This window comes from Seriola aureovittata, chromosome 17 (assembly GCF_021018895.1).
Source record: "Seriola aureovittata isolate HTS-2021-v1 ecotype China chromosome 17, ASM2101889v1, whole genome shotgun sequence".
In the NCBI taxonomy this organism is placed as follows: domain Eukaryota; kingdom Metazoa; phylum Chordata; class Actinopteri; order Carangiformes; family Carangidae; genus Seriola; species Seriola aureovittata.
In genome coordinates, this window is record NC_079380.1 from 25,508,424 (window position 1) to 25,528,292 (window position 19,869).

At 42.1% G+C, this 19,869-nt stretch overlaps 1 protein-coding gene and 1 pseudogene across 5 annotated transcripts; one reads left to right on the top strand and one right to left on the bottom strand.

The window, feature by feature from the left end:
* Nucleotides 1–227: 227 nt before the first annotated feature.
* itga2b (integrin, alpha 2b) lies at nt 228–19,747 on the bottom strand. 5 transcript variants are annotated; one of them, XM_056401551.1, is made up of 34 exons: nt 19,626–19,747; nt 18,414–18,518; nt 15,517–15,540; nt 14,519–14,674; nt 12,210–12,340; nt 11,507–11,607; nt 10,493–10,658; nt 10,178–10,227; nt 9,945–9,990; nt 9,645–9,764; nt 9,215–9,259; nt 9,057–9,100; nt 8,466–8,531; nt 8,325–8,377; nt 8,169–8,241; nt 7,394–7,529; nt 7,044–7,229; nt 6,908–6,953; nt 6,401–6,502; nt 5,670–5,725; nt 5,032–5,183; nt 4,806–4,922; nt 4,077–4,144; nt 3,831–3,966; nt 3,659–3,751; nt 2,638–2,714; nt 2,461–2,541; nt 2,274–2,379; nt 1,907–2,062; nt 1,641–1,721; nt 1,409–1,528; nt 1,230–1,331; nt 1,008–1,130; nt 228–892 (listed from the first exon to the last, which is right to left on the bottom strand). In XM_056401551.1, exons 5-34 carry the CDS (start codon nt 12,286–12,288, stop codon nt 794–796), a joined length of 2,880 nt encoding a protein of 959 aa, XP_056257526.1. In that variant the 5' UTR covers nt 12,289–12,340; nt 14,519–14,674; nt 15,517–15,540; nt 18,414–18,518; nt 19,626–19,747; the 3' UTR covers nt 228–793. The 5 variants fall into 5 exon arrangements, with proteins under 5 accessions (XP_056257526.1, XP_056257525.1, XP_056257524.1 ...); XM_056401550.1 differs by lacking the exons at nt 18,414–18,518; nt 19,626–19,747 and adding an exon at nt 16,372–16,504; XM_056401549.1 differs by lacking the exons at nt 14,519–14,674; nt 15,517–15,540; nt 18,414–18,518; nt 19,626–19,747 and adding an exon at nt 13,375–14,479 and having other exon boundaries at nt 8,169–8,199.
* Nucleotides 16,856–17,771, top strand: LOC130185211 (uncharacterized; annotated as a pseudogene).
* Nucleotides 19,748–19,869: the final 122 nt, after the last annotated feature.

Genomic DNA, 19,869 nt, shown 5'->3' on the forward strand with positions numbered 1-19,869 from the left:
ACCTATCACACGGTTCCATTTGTATTGAGACTCATCAGGTTAGAATTACAGTTATCCAATCACAGTGTTGGGGTGGGGTCACTGCCGAAGAGGAGGTGCTGCCTGAGAGGTGATACCCAGGGTATAAAGACCTTTAAAGTGTCCAATTCTTCTGTTACATTATGTTATTATTCTATTAAATATTCAAGAGTAAATAACAACAATAAAATAAAAACAAACACAGCTGCTGAAGATATATATATATTTTATAAACAAAAATGTAAAAAATACATAAAGATATCACTTGTCCTTTACAGGTGGTATTGTGGGGGTTCAACAGAAGAATTCAATACAAAATAAATGAATCTTAAAAACAAATGAAAATAAAAATGAAGCAGAGACACGTGTTAATATGTTATAATAATATTCATAATATTTCACTAAGAAAATTTAATTAATTTAAAGGTAAATGTAAAACTTGTGAGCGGGGCCCCTTAGTCTCAGATGTTTTGACCTGCTCAGGTGTTTGACTGAGCCCTCTGCTAAAACCATCTGGGACCAGGTCTTCATGCATGGAAGCTGATCTGTTATTGATCCAGGATCCTGACAGAAACCCTGATCAGTGTCAATAACAGGAAATCCGATCAGACTCGATCAATAACATGAGAAGTGATTGGCTTTAGTTCCAGAGGTCGTGACCTTCACCAGAAAAAAAACGCTCCTCTGTCATCATGCAGTCATCATGTGTTCATGTCCAACACACGTGACAGCGTGTGTGTGTGTGTGTGTGTGTGTGAGAGAGTGTGTGCGAGTGTTATCCAGTCATGTGACCCTGCTCAGCCAGCTGCTGCTGCTCTTCATCATTATCCTCACCATCATCAGTGGGGGGGCGAGTCCGCTGAAAGAAACCCAGCTACACACACACACACCAGGAGAGAGAGACATTAAACTTTAATCAGATTCCAGTAAAGTAAATGTTACCAGTTATGAATATCATTTAACTGATTGATTGATTGATTAGTTGATACCTTCCAGAAGATGAAACAGAGCAGGCCCAGGAGGAGGAGTCCAGAAATGATTGACAGGATGATATAACCAATAGGAACTTCTTTCTCTCCATCAGGACGCCGCCATATCACACTGACCTGAGTCTACACACACACACACACACAAAGTTCAATAACAGATCTTACCACAGATTGAAGTGTGTGTGTGTGTGTGTGTGTGTGTGTGTGTGTGTGTGTCAGCACCTGTGTGTGTCCACTCGGAAGTAGCGTTGGCTGTACCATTGATAATGTGTTGATGACATCATAGGAAGCGGAGGAAACTAGCTCATAGTTCAGGTATGGAGTCTGGCGAAAAAACACGATGACATCATGACCTTGTCACCGTCACCTGTATGTGTGTGTGTGTGTGTGTGTGTGTGTACCTGTTTGAGAGTGTGTGTCCACAGTCGGGCTGAGATTCTGACAACAGCGCTGAGGCCCCGCCCCAACACTGTGACATCACACACAAACCTAACACACCCCGTCTCACTGCTGCTGCAGTTCTACACACACACACACACACACACACACACACACACACACACACACGGTCAGACTTTCAGGTGTATAAACGATGTATTTGATGATGTTGATGATGTTTATTCATTTATTTACCACATTGACAGTTTGTCTGTTTGTCTCCTCCTCCTGGACCAAGGGAGACACTGCAGACACACTGGACCTGTTACCACCCAGCTGAGAGACAGACAGGTCAGAGAGAGAGACAGGTAAGAGAGGTAGACATGGGTCAGAGAGAGAGACAGGTAAGAGAGACAGGGACAAGTCATAGAGAGAGAGACAGGTAAGAGAGAGAGACAGGTAAGAGAGAGAGAGACAGGTCAGATACAGCGAGACAGGTCAGCGAGAGACAGGTCTTGGACCTTGAAGGGGTCTATCTGTGATGCATTCAGGGTCCAGCAGCTCAGTGATTCCTCTGAGGCGTTGGAGAAGATGTAGAGCAGCAGGCGATGTTGCCAGGTGGAGGGGAAGTCCACCGTCAGCCGGGCGTTCACCGCACTCGGGCCTTGGTTCCTCAACTACACACCAATAAAATCAATGTCATGAATACTATGAATAGATTCAATACCACCAATATCATCATTATCATCGTCATCATCACCAGGCTGACGAAGATGGGGAATGAGGTCACTTGAGGTCATGTCAGAACCAGACAGGACTGTGAGACCCTCAGAGTTGGACCCTCAGGTCCCCTAGTCCTCAGACTGGATCTGATCCACTCCGCCTCACCTCATAAACATGCTCCACCAGTGGACCCACTTCTTCTAAACTTCCAGGATGCATTGCAGGCTGCCAGTCAGGGAGGGGCAGGACAACCTCTGGAGGGGAGGAGCCTCTGAAAGCACAAAGAGACGTCATCATATTGAGTCTGTGACTCCGCCCCCTTGTGGATCAAAGACTTATTCTGTGGATTTACCCTCTGATCTCCAGCATCGCCTCAGACCTCACCTGGACCTGGACCTGGACCTGCTCACTGCTGGAGTTCACCAAGTTCTTACTGAGAGACAGACAGGTGGACAGACAGACAGGTCAGAGAGAGAGAGAGAGACAGACAGGTGGAGAGAGGCAGGTCAGAGAGAGAGACGGGTTGTACCTCCTGATTCTGAGGCTGAAGGTGATGTGTTGTACCTCCTCCAGACGACCAACACTGAACAAAAGATCTGTCTGCAGCTACAGAGAGACAGACAGGTCATAGAGGGAGGCACAGAAGGAGAGATAGAGAGAGACAGGTCAGAGAGAGACAGACTCAATATAGATGGACTATACACCAGAGGAACCAGGTTCTAAATTCAGTTCTGGGGACTCAGTGGTTTGATGTCTGGTCCCTGTTCAGGAGTCCTGGTCCTGGACTCAATAGATCAATGTGTTATGTTAAGGCTTTCCAAAATGCTATTTTATGTACAATATAGTTTAAGGCACAGGAAAATCTGATCATTATTCAAAAATAAGATTAAGACCAGAATTTTTTAAGACTACAAAGCAAAAAGCTCATGGCTGCACACAACCAATATTATCGAACACCTGTAAATAAACGGGTAAAAGTCCATTTAAAATTGCACTAATATACACGCAGTATACACACGCAAATGTACCGGACTCAGGACCAGGACTAAGAGGCAGGACCGCATCAGCTCTCAAACTGGTCCTGAACACCTGTCTGACATGTGGACTTGGACTGTGTCCTCTGGACCATTGAGACCAGCTGATGGAGTCAGAGCCAGTGGCCATTTTGTTTTTAGGTTGTCCAACCATCTCATTCTCGTGGACTAGATTTCTCAGTAGCACCTCAACAGAACTTCTTCAAATTTGGCAAAACCATTCACAAGGACCGGACTGATTAGATTTTGGTGGTCAAAGGCCAAAGGTCAAGGTCAGTGTGATCTCACAAATTACTTTTTAGCCATAACTCAAGATTTCACACAGAGGGTGAATATTTTCTGTGGACAAACAGTTAGTGACCTTTGACTGGTTTTGTTCTTGTTTATTTGTTGTTTCCTGTTTGGCCTATAAATTAACTTTATTATCATTATGATAAATGTGTGTGTGTGTGTGTGTGTGTGTGTGTGTGTGTGTGTGTGTGTGTGTGTGTGTGTGTGTGTGTGTGTGTGTGTTACTGTGTGTCCTTGTCTCATCGGGTTCCCGAGGTCACAGGTCACAATGATGGTCTGATTCTCCTTCCTTTGAACACACACCAGTCTGTCCACACCCTGCACACACACAATATTAACTGAAGGTAGTGTGTGTGTGTGTGTGTGTGTGTGTGTGTGTGTGTGTGTGTGTGTTCACCTGGCTGCTCTGGAAGTGTGTGTGTTCCGGGACTCGGACCACCAGCTCGGTCTCATATGCTCCCTCACCGTCATTTTCTGCCGACACTGAAATCACCACCAACTGATCCCCACCAACCAACACACTGTCTGACACCCTAACACACACACCACACAGTAAATCAGTAGATTCCAGGGGAATCAGTGAAGAAACTAAAAACAACAGAAACTACAGAACTCTTTCTCTGTGTGTGTGTGTGTTGCTCACGGCTCAGCCCTCAGCTTCAGGTCAGGAACACAAATGTTGTCATCTCCACAGTCCAGAATGATCCTGGTCTACACACACACACACACACACACACACACACACAGTATTTGTTCATCTTTATGTATGTGATGGTCCAGGTTACCCAGGTGTTTGAGTGATCAGTCATTTCCCTCCTTTCACTCATTCTGGAATCATTGTTATTAACTTCCTGCAGTCATGTTATAAAAGGCTGTTTTTGTTCAGCAGTTTTCTCTGACATCATCAATGACACTGAATGTTCACATTTAGAATCCACTCAGACTCAAAGTATGAAACATGATGTGATGACTAGGGGTTGCCCCAATTGATCAGCTGGTAGATCTGAACTAATGCTCCTAGCCATCAATCACCTTCAAACCAAACGCCTGTGGTTAATACAAGAGAAGCACTGTGAGCTGTGTGGTGTGGCCCCGCCTCCCACCAACAGACCGCCAAAACAAAGTGTGAGAGACCAATAGAACGAAAGACATCTGCAATGATGACAAACATGATCGGTATCAGCTGATCTCACTCATAGATTATCGGTATTGGAAAAAAAAACCTGAATGGAGCAACCCTAGTAATGACCTCCACCTCCATGTTGCCATGGTTACATGTATCTACATGATGGTCAATAAATGAGATGACCGAATGAAAACAAAAGTAACCTGGTGCCTGAAATGCAGGTGTGTAGGTGTGACTCAGACTCACCTGTGCAGCAGCATGTGTCTGTCCATAAAGCAATGCATGCTGGGTAGTGTTGAGGAGGCTGATGTTGGCGGTGATGAAGATTGGACTCAATTTATCACGAACCTCCTCTTCAGACTGCTAACACACATACACACACACACACACACACACACACACACACACACACACACACAGGTGTGACTCTTTTCACCTGTTCATCTTCATGTGTTTCTTTTCTGTCACTCACCCTCAGGTAGGCAGTCTGATTCACACAGGCCACGCCCACTTCCCTCTGAACCATCAGCTTCATCATCTCCTGTGGCTGATTGGTTGACAGCAGCAGGGTCCGTCGCGCCATTGGCTGTTTCATCTTGTCAAGCTGTAGGTCCACCCACAGTGCTGCATCAGCCAATCAAAATGCAGACAGAAAAATGAGGTAATTATACAGTTTTGTAGGAGGATATTACCTGTTTCAGGTTAGTTTACTTGTCTGAGGTTGGTTTACCTGTCTGAGGTTGGTTTACCTGTATGAGGTTAGTTTACCTGTCTCAGGTTAGTTTACCTGTCTGAGGTTGGTTTACCCGTCTCAGGTTAGTTAACCTGTCTCAGGTTAGTTTACCTGTCTGAGGTTAGTTTACCCATCTCAGGTTAGTTAACCTGTCTCAGGTTAGTTTACCTGTCTGAGGTTAGTTTACTTGTCTGAAGTTGGTTTACCCATCTCAGGTTAGTTAACCTGTATGAGGTTGGTTTACCTGTCTGAGGTTAGTTTACCCATCTGAGGTTAGTTTACCCGTCTGAGGTTAGTTTACCCGTCTGAGGTTAGTTTACCTGTCTGATGTTAGTTTACCCGTCTGATGTTAGTTTACCCGTCTGAGGTTGGTTTACCTGTCTCCTGTGGGATTCTGTGTCCAGACACGTGGACACACATTTGAATAACAAAGCTATGGGGAGAGAGAATATTTGCTCTTGAAATTCAGTGAAGATGAAATTACAGGAACATTGTTTTACATATATATATATATATATATCTATATATATATATATATCTATATATATATATATATGTGTGTATATGTAATTTATCAGCTCTCACAGTATTTACATTCGACATCATGCAGATGACACCAGCTTTTATATAAACGTTGTTCCTGTTGCTGTCAGCTGGAACCTGGACTCCTCCCTCATGCACATTGGAACTACTGTAAGGACGGCCTTGGACTCTTTTTAAATACTATTTCCTGGAGTCTTTGAGGTACCTTAACATATATGCGGACCACTGAAAAAAATCCTCAATAAAACTCAGGGCCTTACCGAGGAGGGAGGAGCCCTAACCACAGTAACATTCAAAGACCCTGGAATTCCTTTAAGGACCCCCTGAAATGTCTTTACTTCATATATTTTTAAGGATCCCTTGAAGCACCTAACAGACTCAAATACCTAAGAGTCCTCATCGAGGACCTTAAATTTCCTTCAAGAACCCTTGGACTTGTCTTACAACCGCAGAGATTTTTCAACGAACCCAGAACTCTGACTTTCTTTGAACATTTTGATCAGTTCTTAAAACAGATTGAATCCAATGTCTGTTTTTTTGTTAAATAATCAGTTAAATGTGTTACCAGGACAAAGGTGTGTTCTCTTGATGACACAGTTTGACATCTGGATTCAGGAAGTCTGGAAGCAGAGTGAGAGAAACTCTGGACCGTATCACTGTCTGGGATCTGAACACACAAGTTACATTTTCATCATTCAGACCACCTGAAAACTCTCTTTGACATCTAGACCTTCAGAGTTAGCTGCTGATGGAGATGTCAGTCACTTTGCTTGAGATAGATAGCTTTACACATTTACAGAGAAGAAACTAGTCAATACAGTCCGATATCTATCTAACAAACCCTAAACCTTCAGTTTATTGACAAATACACTACCTGGATTAAAGTTGGGGTCAGGACAACCACAAGGGTTGCAAATTAAACCTTTTTATGGTTAAATCAAGGCATGGAAAGAAGAAAAAATATTTCCTCTAATTGTAATTTTTCCTGTGAATCACTGAATAATTTTAACTCTTTTATAATTATTCAAACAACTCGTCAGTTTACAGATTTTGAAATTTAATGACATCAAACCTGTAGACAAAAGCTCTGTCTGCAGCCCACGCTCCAACCAGCAGGTCTACAACACAAACAGACAGGAAGTGACACTGATTATTGATTCGCTGATAGTCAATAATATGAATGAACGACCTCTGAACCCAGAGCGTACCTGGGTATCCATTCTTATCGATGTCAGCCCCTCCCCTGAGAGTAAAGCCGAATGCCGTCCGGCTGCTAGGCAGCGGGCTGTCAATCACCTGAGAGGGTGTGGCTGACAGACCATTACGGTTGCCCAGGTAGATAAATACCTGGCCCCGCCCACCCACACCTGACCAGGGAGCACCGACAGCCACATCTGTGGAGAGATGGTCAAAGTTTAATGAATTTCCTCTTTTTTCTGGTTAGCTTGCAATGTTAGCTGATGTCATTTGCAACATTAGCTAACACTTTGTAGCTAGCATTATAAGCTGAAGACAGCAGCTCGATTTCTTATCAGTAAACAAAATTTTAACTGGTTACCGTGGTAACCATCCATGTCCAGGTCACCCAGTATAGCAAGGGTGGAGCCAAACCTCCCATACAAGGATAAGCCGATCAGAGATTGGTCAGGTTGGGAGGCAAAGGTGGCGTGTCTTCTCTGCAGGTACACAACCACCTGAATTGAGAGTAACAGCAGTGAAATAACGATAAACATACTGACTGTCTTTATTTATATATCATCATACTATATCAGTGTTTATAGTTTGGTTCACTTCACATCAAACAACCAGAAAAAAACATCTCATGTCTGTTCACAACAAGTTACTGACGGTGAAACATGGCAGCTGCAAATGTTTTCTAATTATAATATTTATAGTATACAAGACGAGTTAAGACTGGTCCAGACAGCTGAAAACTGCAGGGCAGGTTCGCTCTAGTGAAGACATCACAATGAATTTTAGATGGAAAACGTTTGATAATATTTTACAGGAGATGCAAATTACACTTTGTTCACTTTTTTGTTACACTCTATTGTATTTTATTGTAACTCATTAGCCTACTTAATTTGTCCCTTTCTTCATTCATCTCTGAAGCTCTTTGAACTGGCGCAATAACCTGTATGTAAAGTGCTATACAAATAAGGTTTGATTGATTGATTGATTGTCCATGATCCTTGGAAGTATGTGAAGTTGTGCCAGAAACCTCTACTCTGCTTCTTCAAGACCTTGACTTCTCCTATGTGACTGAACCAGAAAAATACTGATTTTGACCAGAGAGGGACAGAGACCAGAAGACTTATTGGACTGATGCAGACCTGCCCTCTCTCCTGCAGCTGCTCCATCACCCTGTCCATGTAGAGAGGAGCTCCAATCAGCACGTCATCTAAACTACAGACGGACAGACAGGTTCACTTTACTCCATAGATGATGAATGTCTGTTGTAACCATTGTGTCTGTTCATCTGTTCTCACCCATCACTGTTGATGTCGGCCACAGCCACACTGTGTCCAAAGTATGACGCCACCTACAGGAGACAAAGACCACAGGTCCAGATTCAGACTCTGAGGATGTCACTTTCACATCAGGTACATTGATGTTTGTGATGACATCACCTGAGCTCCCTGGAAGACGTGGTGAACACTCAGTGTTCCACTGCTCCTGCCGTCATAGATCTTCACCTGTTAGCACACACACACTAACAACAGAGTCCAGGAGAACCCAGAGGAACACAGTTCTCTACTACAGAGCCCAGGAGAACCCAGTAGATTACAGTAAATTAAAACAGGGTCGTCTAACACAGGATCATCACCAGTAACTTTTAAAGTTAAAAGAGAAACAAGGAAAGAAGTCCATCATCTTCTCAGCTTGGTTCACTGGACCATGTGATCTAAATAATACTAAGTATTCACAGTGACTCTGGCTAGACTCAGGCCAGATTCTCTGCAGGAGCCAGGAAATCTGTCGATATGCAGATGACACAGTGTTATATCTGACAACACCTCGTGAGCTGTCCATCGCTTTTAGTAAAGTCTCTGGCTACTTCATCTCCTGATCAAAATACAAAGTCTCAAAGATCAGAAAACTTCAAAATCACAACCAAAATAAAAATGTTCAAAACAACTAAAATGAAAACTTTTCTTAGAAATCATTCAAATTTGCGAAAAATTAAACAAGTTAGTGTGGTGAGTAAAACAGAGTCTTACTGTTCCTGCTGTGTTTCTGTCATTGGGAACACCAACTAGATAATCTGAAACACATAGTAATTGATTATGGGTCAGTTGCAGTGATGTCACTGATTTGATTTTGTATGTCATCAATTTGTCATCAAACAAATGCAGCAGGTTGATTATATTATATTAACCTGGTAAGGAGTCTCCAGTCAGCTGACCACTGGCCACAGAGTAACCTGACACACAGACACACACGGAACTCCAGTCATTTTCTGACAGATATTAGAGAATAGATTTGATTTCATCATCATTAATCTCTGACATGTTTGTCTGAATCTGTACGTAATTAGTCTATATGTAACTAATCTGTATGTAGGAAACTGCATATAATGTATGAAAAGTGTATAAACCCAGTTCACACTGATGACACTGAGAAGTTCATTGTTGATAAATGAGTGCAGCAGTGTTACAGTGTGAACACAGTGTCCCACTGTGGGAAACGTAGTAACAGCTGAAGTGGGAGCCTATTTGAATGAGTCTTTATTCTGAGTTTTATGAATTCAGTTAACATTCAACACAAGTGTACCCTTCAGAATTAAAGCTTCCCTCATCTTTACTCACCACGGTAAAGGTCATAATCTCCTCTCTCATCCGATTGGCTGATGCCTCCCACGTACTGGATGGGATTGTCGCTCTCTCCACTGTTGATAATGTCACTCACACTCACTGTGAAGACCTGACCTGGAACCAACAGCGTGTTGTCAGTGAACTGTAAATAATTTTAAATCATTTGTCCTGCTGTTGTAAACAAAGTTCACAAAGTTGTGAATGTATCTCAGATGTTTTTTTCTCTACAGTATATGAAGTTCATGTTTGATCAGTTGTACTTCCTGTCAGTGACCAGCAGACGTCTCCACTCACCCTGGAAATAGAAGCTTCCTGGAGCCCCCACCACCAGCCGACCCTCCTACAACACAGAGACATGAAGATGTTCACATATCATCATAGCTGAGGACAGCTGTTGTCATGACGATATTAGGAGTAGACATTGGTCTGAAGACGATTTACAGACAAATAAACAGACCAATATGAAAATTACTGATAATAGCAGATGAGATTATTAACCACCTAGAGGTGGGACACCGCCCCCTCACCTTTGTGATGTCAGTGCTGAAGCCGACCTCACAGTACCGCTGGTCGTTTCCTAGGCAACAAGAAACAGATACAAGTTGTAACTTGGAGACAGAAAGTGTTTTCAGACACAACCTTAAGCTAATTCTCAGGTGAGTCATTAAAACTGTTATGAACCAAACAACCAGGCCAAAACTGCCCAAAAGGCGGGATCTCAGTCCAGTTCAAGTCAGACTCTGGTGGTGTGTTTGTGGTCTCAAAGTGAAGAGGACCAACCACAGGAATCAGAGTAGATCTATGATTTTAAATTGACCAGCTGAGGAAGAACCCGATCTTACTGTTTTTCATGGTCTTGTAGTCAGCCTCCATCATGATTCCTCTGCAGGGGGAGAAAGTGGTGGAGCGTCCTGTCCTGTGGTCCAATAGGAGGCAGTTCCCTACAGGCGTTTTCCCTGACTCTGCCCCTCCCATCTGAGCATTCCAGTGAAAGAGCGGAGCACATGCCTGAGAGATGAGCACACACAGGTTATCACTCTCACCTGACACTGGACTACAGTAACCCTTTCTAAAGCATGGGGGTCATCAGGTCTCATCAGGTCTCGTTATTACACTGGGGGATCATTGCAGTTCAGTTCTTAAGGGACCACTGGGATTTCTATCATCTGTGGACATTTTGTTCAATGGATCTACAATAGACTGTTTTTGGAAACAGACTCTAAATCCTTGAAGAAATTATAGATTAGATTTGATTAATTAGATTAGATTAACTTTATTAATCCCACAACTGGGAAATTCATTTACCACAGCAGAAAAATAAACATCTATAGAATAAACATCTATGGAAATATACAACAAAAATATACCAAATATACACTAATAAATACAATATACACAATACACACGATATGTACATGAAAAAGTTTGCACATGGTGAGGAAGAGCAGGAGTTGTGGAGTCTGACAGCTGCTGGAATGAAGGACGTTGTGATCTGAGCGTCCCAGCGGGGGGAGGGGGGATGAGGTGTATGCATTCCTGATATTAGCATACAACAAGTCCAAAGTTTTATTTATTCTAGATCATAATTAATATGATTTCATCAAAAAGAGATTTGTGCTGCATCCTGCTTACATTACTTGAAGACCTTCAACCTGGATGAGTTCTCGCACAACGAGACTGTAACAGATTTTTCACCCTTTTTTTGTAGGATAGAGTGACCACACAGTTCAGTTCTCAGTGTTTTCCCAAATTAATAAATTTGAGCTTGTTCAGTTTGTTTATGGTTCTTTCAGTAACACTCTGAATCCACTGGTGAACGCATGAATGTTGTTTGTAAAGAGTGTGTGTGTTCTCACCAGTAAGTGTGAACTGCTGACTGATCGAACTGAAGCTCCAAACCACTGCTGACTCTTAAAGGCATGAAAGAAGAGACCGGAGCTGCTGTAGTCCTCATCACCTGCAACAGGTATGACAGGTGTGACAACTGTCAGGTTTTGTAGTATAAGGAACCCAATTGCAGACCATCCAAAGTAAGTGGTGATTAATTAAATGAAGAAGAAACAGAAACTTGCAAAAGGGTGAAAATACTGAGAACTAAAAATCCAAAACAGAGTGAACAGAGGAAGCACAGAAAACGGGACAAACTGACAAAGGGACAAAGGTGGAGCACAGAGACTACAGCGACAAAGGGGAGGAAAGGTGATTGAACACATGTGAAACACAATAGGGCGGGGCAGACAATCAACAACAGGACAAAGACAGGATATAAAATAACCACAAGACACACAAGGGTGTAATACAAAATAAAACAGGAAATGAAACGAATGTCAAAACAAAAGTGTTCAAACAGAAATTGTCCATCATGGCAAACCATGACAACGGGTTTGACAGATAACACAGATATGACAGGTAGGACAGGTGCAACACCTGAGTATTTCCAGCAGGTGAGAACTTGTTGTGTGCTACATGCGTGAAAAGTTCATATGAGTAAATGGCTACAGAGATGTGATGCTGTCTCTGCTTTAACCTGATTGGATGAAGCATAGATCAGAAATTTACCTTTTAGGTCAAAGTTGATGATGTCACAAGTCCCGCCTCCAGATGATATGGGGCAAAGGAACACACCCCCTCCCTCCATAACCCCTGATTGGCTGGTGTTGGTTTTGGGAGCTCCAATCACAACAAAGGGCCTGCAGAAAAAACAGTGTGTTCTAGCGTGTTTTTAACATGTTCCTTATGTGTTTCTAACTTGCTTTTTAATGCGTCTCTGATGTGTTTCTAACATGTTTATAATTTGTTTTCTAACTTGTATTTTAATGTTTCTAAGGTGTTTCTAATGTGGTTTGACCTGGTTTTAAACCATTGAAGACCTCAGAGCTTCTTTAACAACCCCAGAAAATATTCATAGAGGACTACTGAAGCTCTTATTTCAGGAATTCAGAACATCTTCTGGGATCAAAAAAGATCATCAAAGACCCCAGAACAGTTCCAAGATTGCGCCACTCTAGTGGCAACCTGTTGAACTGTAAAGTACTCCATCTTTCTAACCCTGAATTTCTTCTTTAAAGGTTCTATAAGTGACATTCACTGCTACTAGATGTTGCACTAGAGCACCAGCATCTTCGTCAGCCACAGCTCCCCCTCCCTTCAGTCACGTAAAACAGAACTTCCTTCTCTCTATGATCTTTACACAGAAAACACTTGTTTGCTGCTCTCATATATGAAACTTTTATGAAGGTATAGTACTGCTTTAAGGACCCCAAAACTACTCCAGATGTGGCGTCCTGCGAAACGTTCGGGGGATGTCTAGAACCATTATAACACTGCTCAAACTTTTAAGATTAAACAAAACCTCTGGGATTAGAACAGTGTTGGATAAAGAGCATCTGACTCAGGTGTTTATTAGGGGTTGGTTAAGGCAGGTTAAATGGTTTATTGATGTGTTAGTTGAGGTTCTAGTTACTAAGTTAGCTAAGGTATGAGTTGATGGTGTTAGCAAAGAGAATAGTTAATAAAATAGGTTAAGTTTAGTTATTTAACTTATGGCGCTACTGATGGTTTTTAGGTTTATCAAAGGGTCTTTACTTATTGTTGACAGGGTTAGTTAAGGAGTCTGTTAAAGATTTGGTTAGGGGTTGGTTAAAGAGTTAATTAAAGGTTGGTAAAGGTTTCGGGGCTAAAGGTTAATTAAATGTTAATCAAAGGTTAATTAAAGGGTTCTTACTTGTTGCTGATGGTGTGAAAGTCAACAGAGAATCCAAACAGACTTCCTGTTGGTCCACTGAACGTAACAGCTTCATCCAACAGGTTCAGACACACACACACACTCACACACAACAGCAAACACACACACCTGAACACACACATCACAGCTGTCCTCACTGTCTCAATGGCTGTAAGAAACTTAAGCAGTTCTGAGTTTCCTCAGATATTTAAACCCTCCAGCAACACTGTGTGTGTGTGTGTGTGTGTGTGTGTGTGTGTGTGTTAATGTTATCTGACAGATGATTGACAGCGGTTTAACCACATTAAGCTGCTGTTTCCTGATGATATGAGCTAAAAATAAAAGCCTATTTATCTGTTTGTTTTATTTTGTACTTTTTATTCTCGAGTTTGTGGTGAGTTCAGGGATGTCTCTCTTGTCTGTGAAACACATTTGCTTGTTGTGTAGCAAGCCATGATGACTCCTACATCACTGCTACACCTTAATTAATCCACCCAAAGATAATGTCTCGTAGGTTTGTCTCAATGCTGTCAGACCACATGTTTAGTTGTGATGACTAAACCTGGGGAATATATTATGTCAATGACGAGTCCTCACAAGTACAACCCTCTGTGTGTGTGTGTGTGTGTGTGCGTGCGTGCGTGCGTGCGTGCGTGCATGTAGTTTATCCCAACATTAGTGTGGTGTCACGTTTCTGGAAAACAGAGACTCAGCCTCCTGAACGACCTTCAGACAGGAAACCGAGACAGGAAGTCGCCTTATTCTGAAGTTACCTGGAAGCCTGATTCATGGATGAGAACATGAGATGGTTTCTCTGTTCATATTAGAACTAAACTTCGTCTGCAGACCTCAACAACTAGTCCCTTGAATTTTGCATTTAATTAGTAGACATCTATAACTATCAGTCCACACTCAATACATCATAATGAGTAACTGAAACGGTATTTTAAATTTTTCTTTTCAAAATGTATTAAAAAAAAAAAACTGAAATCTCACATTGACAGAAGTAATTAGACACTTTAATGTAGCTCAGGTTATCCCATTTCTCTGGATCATCTCTGAGATGTTTCTACACCTTGGTTGGAGTCCACCTATGGTAAACTCACACACACCTGGCTACATAAGGTCATATAGACACACACACCTGTCACCTGCAGAGGTCAGAGACAGGATTGTGTCGAATCTCAGTGGCCTCCAACATTCTAGATTAACCAGGACTCTTCTAGGGCTGGACCTGGACTGACTGAGACATCAGGGAGAAGAGAGGAGACAAGGAACCTGATGGTCTCTTTGAGCGCCACTGTAAAAAAAAAAAATCGTTAAAAAAACGGTCAAATGATTGGCAGCAGCAGCTGACTGTAAGATTAAAGTAAAATATCCTAATTCAAATAAAGTGTAAAAATAATAAATTTACAGAACGTTTCATTAATATTTCTACAGAGGAAAACTGTTATTTTACAGATTTTTCCTAAATTATTATGATCAAACACCCTCAATAAAGTGACGCCACTAAAGTTTTTGCAGAGAAACTTTTTCCTAATAATAAAATGAAGCGTAAATCAATGAAATATTAACAAATGCTTAATATTGTAAAGTAAACCTTTTGTTTAGACTCGCCCCATCAATGTGTTCTTTTAAAACCAAACTAAAGACCTTCCATTTCTGAAATGCTGGAGGACGGTGCTTTTAAACCAGGAGCACTTCATTCTGTTCCCCACCACCTGGTGATCTACTGTAACTCCTGGTTCTTCAGCATCATCATGATCTCACAGGTGATGTGCTGCTGTGGGTCCTTGGCCGTGTTAAATACAGACACACCAACAAATATCCAGTTATATCTCAGAGCTGTTACCTTTGAATATTTGACATGTTTCTTACTAATAAGTTCCATGCTGTTGAGATCAGTAACTGCACACCTTACTTCTTGGGGAGGGTTCTAGTACAGTGACGGCCGTCTACCCTCCACACATCAATGTTCACATTCACTTCAGATCAAACCAAAGATATTTAACACCAGTGAGGAAATCAATCAGTTTATATCAGGTGTAAATATGTTTGTTTGGAAGAGTGCTACCTGCAAGGCTGAAGGAAGGCCTGAGGTTGTTGATACTAAAAACCCCACAATGCATCACAGCATCTTACCCGGCAGTTCTTGATCTCAGCAGACTGTAAAGAGACAGAGTAGGTCATGTTTATCAAAATACTTTATTGTTCTTATTTCATAACTAGTTAAGGAACAGCACATTAGAGATGAAGATAGCACCTATGATCAGAGCAGTATGTTACTTATTAGGATAAAAAAAGGCAAATAGTATGATGAACTGTATATATTATGTTACTGTATAGAACCAAGTAGAACTTAACATACACTTGGATTCATTCATCCATGGTGTATTGCTTGGTATTAACTGAATAAAACATTAATTAATCAGGGACAGAATCAGCCTAAATTGACTAACAGGAATAGGGATCAACAGATTTTTCAGGGCTGATTCTGATTATTAATAATCAAAGAGACAGAAATATTCAGAACCGATGCCAACACAAAACTACTGCTACATAAAGACACTCGCCATGGCTTTCAAGTTTCTATTATTTTCTATTATTTTGTCCAACCCATTTATATCAACAAAGATAGGCTGAATAACAGAAACACCTCTGTATAAACACTATAATCTTCATGAAGGACGATTTATTACAGGGCTGTTGTTTTAGACTATATCAGTTTTAGCTAGATGTTCCTAATAAATTGTCAACTAAGTGTACATTAATAATTATCAGCTGTGTGCACAGGCTGCAAAAAGCCTGACTGGAATGAACTGATTGCTTTTGGTGCTGTTTTCACCTGGGAACTGATACTGGCTCCCTGGCAGCCTAAAGATGTTGTTTAATACTTTTACCATATATTATTATTATCATCCCCATATAAGATGTTTTACCCTCCTCTTCCCCTTTTAAAAATGTGCCGCAGTAACACGTTTACTCAGAGTACATCACCTTTCATCACCAGCAGTGAGGGACCGTTTACGTGCTGACGTCACTGCAGCGTCTCCTCGCCGGTCTCTGGAGTTTCTGTTACCGGTAGAGTTTATTGCTGCTCTATCTGAACACAGTTAATGTTGTTGTTTTCTTCATTACAGCGACTAACTACCTGCTGGACATTTAAACCCACAGATCCCTGAGTCTCTGGAACATGGGAACAATGAGGAACTGGCTGATGCCGGCGATGGGAACCATGAGCGGGAGGCTGGAGACAACAGTCCAGACCAAGCGGCAGCTGCGCGGGAGACTTCTGCTCCTCACTGTGTTTCCTGGTCCTCTCTGTCTGAGTGAACAAGTGTGTACAAGACAGTTTTCACTTCACTCATTCACTTCACTCATTCACCTCTCATCAGTTGGTTTCAGCTTTAAACCGTTTATCCATCTATGGCATTATTTAATGCTATAGAGGATTCCATTTCCTGTCGTATGTGTTGCAGTCATGGCGTTTCCTTGGGGGTCTGCCTCGTTGCTGTTGGCTTCATTGATCCTTCTTCTCTACTGCATGACCTCCTCTGCTCAGTCACATGACCCCACCCCAGCTGACCTCTCTCCACTGTACATGGTGAAGAGAGACCTTTCTGCACCAGAGAGAAGGTGGCAGCATCCACACAGATGGTCAAAGACATGCTCACTGTCATCAAAGAAGCACTCTCAAAGGTCGACACCAAAAAGCTGTCAGGTGTGATGAACAGCCTCTCCACCATCGCCAGCTTGGCCCCCGGGATTGGAAGCCTGTCGTGTCCTTTCTGAATATGGTGTTGGCTTTCTTCCTGCAGGAAAACCCTCTGAAGGAGGTTAGGGAAGGGTTTGCTGAGGCGAACAGGAAACTGGAATCTCTCTCCATCCAGATCTCCAACCTGGCAATAGACATGGAATGGTTCAACTACGCCAGTGTCTACTCTCAAGACCAGGTCCATATCCTTAACACCTGGAAGAAGTTTGACGAGTTTCATGGCAACAGTGACTTGGTCCAAAGTGAGGAGGACAAATTACAACTGGCAGAGATATTCACCAACTACTATGAGAACACAGGAGCTGACAGCTCAGTCATGGAGTTCTGCCAGAACAAATATGAGGAGTACATGAAGAAGGACGTGGAGGAACATCTCCAAAGGAATCAGTCCTGACAACAAAAAGCCATCGTTGATGAGGTGAAACAGGCTCTGGACGACAAGTACAGCTGGTACAAATGGGTGGTGGTGGTGTGCAGCACAGAGCAGGAGAATTATCACATCCTCGACAGTATGATGAATATCCCTGTAGGTGGGATCATGGTGGCTGTGGGCTGCACTCTGACAGCCGAGGAGGAAAGTGAAGACACGGTGAAAGGTGATGAGTTTTGTCATGCGCAGCACATGAACATTCTCAGCACATTGTTAGGAAGAGTCGTCACCTCAAACAATACAATTTATGAAAACATCAAGCACCAACTACCACAATGCCGTCAACCCATTAAGGTGATGCACACCAGCTACAAAGACAACTTTGTTTAAGTCCCAGAACCCCTGATGGCTTTTGACTGTAAGTGGCTCGGAGACGACAGCAAGATGTCAGTCCATTACTCCAGAACCGTGACTGTCTATTGCTACAACGACTGTGAAGGCGGAGGACGGTGCAAGACGCAGCTGGACTCCAACGAATACACCTGAGTTTGTCCTGACAGTTACCATCAAGACAGGTGTGATGTCGTGGACACCCATGATGCCCCAGTGACCGAGGTAGGCTACTCCGTACCCGACATCACCAGCTCAACACCAAACTGAAGGTGATTCTCACCACGCTCAATAACCAATGTCCTGCTCAGTTAAACACAAATCACACTTCGTTTGACAAATCATACAAACATGTAGTGAAATCTTGTGTTACCACAGTATGAGATGGTGTTTACAAAATAAGAGTGTCCTAATGTTGTGGAGATTCATCAATAAAGTAAATCCACAAAGAGCAGCTGTCGTTCATACAAGTCAAACATCAGAAGGTTTGTAGATCATCCTCACCTGTTTGTGGTCAGAGTTATATAAGACACACAGTCTTCACAGTCCATCACTTCCTGATAACAGCTGGTCACACCTGGACTGATTGTCTTGTAGATCAGTTCCTCCCTGAATGAGACAATGTTTTAATTAGGGCCCAAGCACTGACCAGTGTGAGGACACTATTGTAATTTGTTTGTCAGATTTTTCTTCTTCTCTAAAGTAAATTGCCATTTTGAGCCAAAACTTGCTCAAAATACATATTATATAATATATTACATATTTTGTGGGTTTTGCCCGTGGGGGCAAAATGGTTCAATAACGCCCCCCTAGAAAATTTAAACGAGGCACTACTTGCACTGTGTTTCACCTACATGTATGAAATTCAGTAGGCACATGTAACATACCAAGACCTACAAAAAAGCCTAAGTACCCATACCCTAAACCCAACAAGGAAGTGAGATATTTTGAATTTACTGTGCAAGTTTGGTGTCATTTTGACATTTACAGGAATGGAATTTTGATGTTTTGCCATGAAACAGTAAATTCCTATAACTATACGATACTTCGTCCAGTCTGCCTCAAACTTCACGTTTGTTGACAGTCCCACACTGAAGACATCAGCATGGTAGTATGATGTCGTATTTACAGCGCCACCTACTGGATACTGGAAGTAACCCTTGAGTGACAATCAACATTTGATTTACATGATGTTTTCATGGTCTGGTTTATACTTGATAAACAGGAACATAATATATGTTGATTGTTGAGTCGCCTCCTGTTGCTGGCCCTGAGGTGTGTGACTGGGCGAGGGCCCGATCAATGCTGCTTAGCTTTAATATTTACTCTGTATCTGATGAACCTGATTTATTTGACTGAATGAAATCAGCACATGAAGAATTTAAGAACTGATCTGTGGATCATCGTCTCGAAAGCAGGTTATTGACACATTTTATGGAAATACAATCCACAGTGACTACTGAAAGTATAGTTTATTTTACCACTGCTTCTCCACTGTGAATGAATATCTGTTGACAAACCCCATCCCTTTTTTTTTCATCCTACCTGCTGTGAAAACAAATCCCCCGCCTCACACTGTGCTCACAGGACAAATCATCTCCTCATCGTTCACCAAAACTCTGTCTCCCAGAAACACTGTTCTACTTTTATATGAACATTAGTTCATTAATTTGATCTCTTTTATACCGTAGTTAGCACGAGCTTCAGTGAACTAACCTGGATTTCTCCCATGGTGCTTTGCTGCAGTTCAACTTCCAGTCAGTGTGAAGTCACTGGAAGCCTCAGAGCTCTGGTTCACTGATGACAGGTAACGAGTCACAGGTGGACACCTGAGGGAGACTTTGGTAAATTCATTCTTTATTTTAGACTTTAATTCTTCTGTTTGTGGCACAAAACAAATATAATCATTGCTAACGCCAATGCAAGCTTTAAGTTAGCTTTATGCTCCATCAGAACTTCT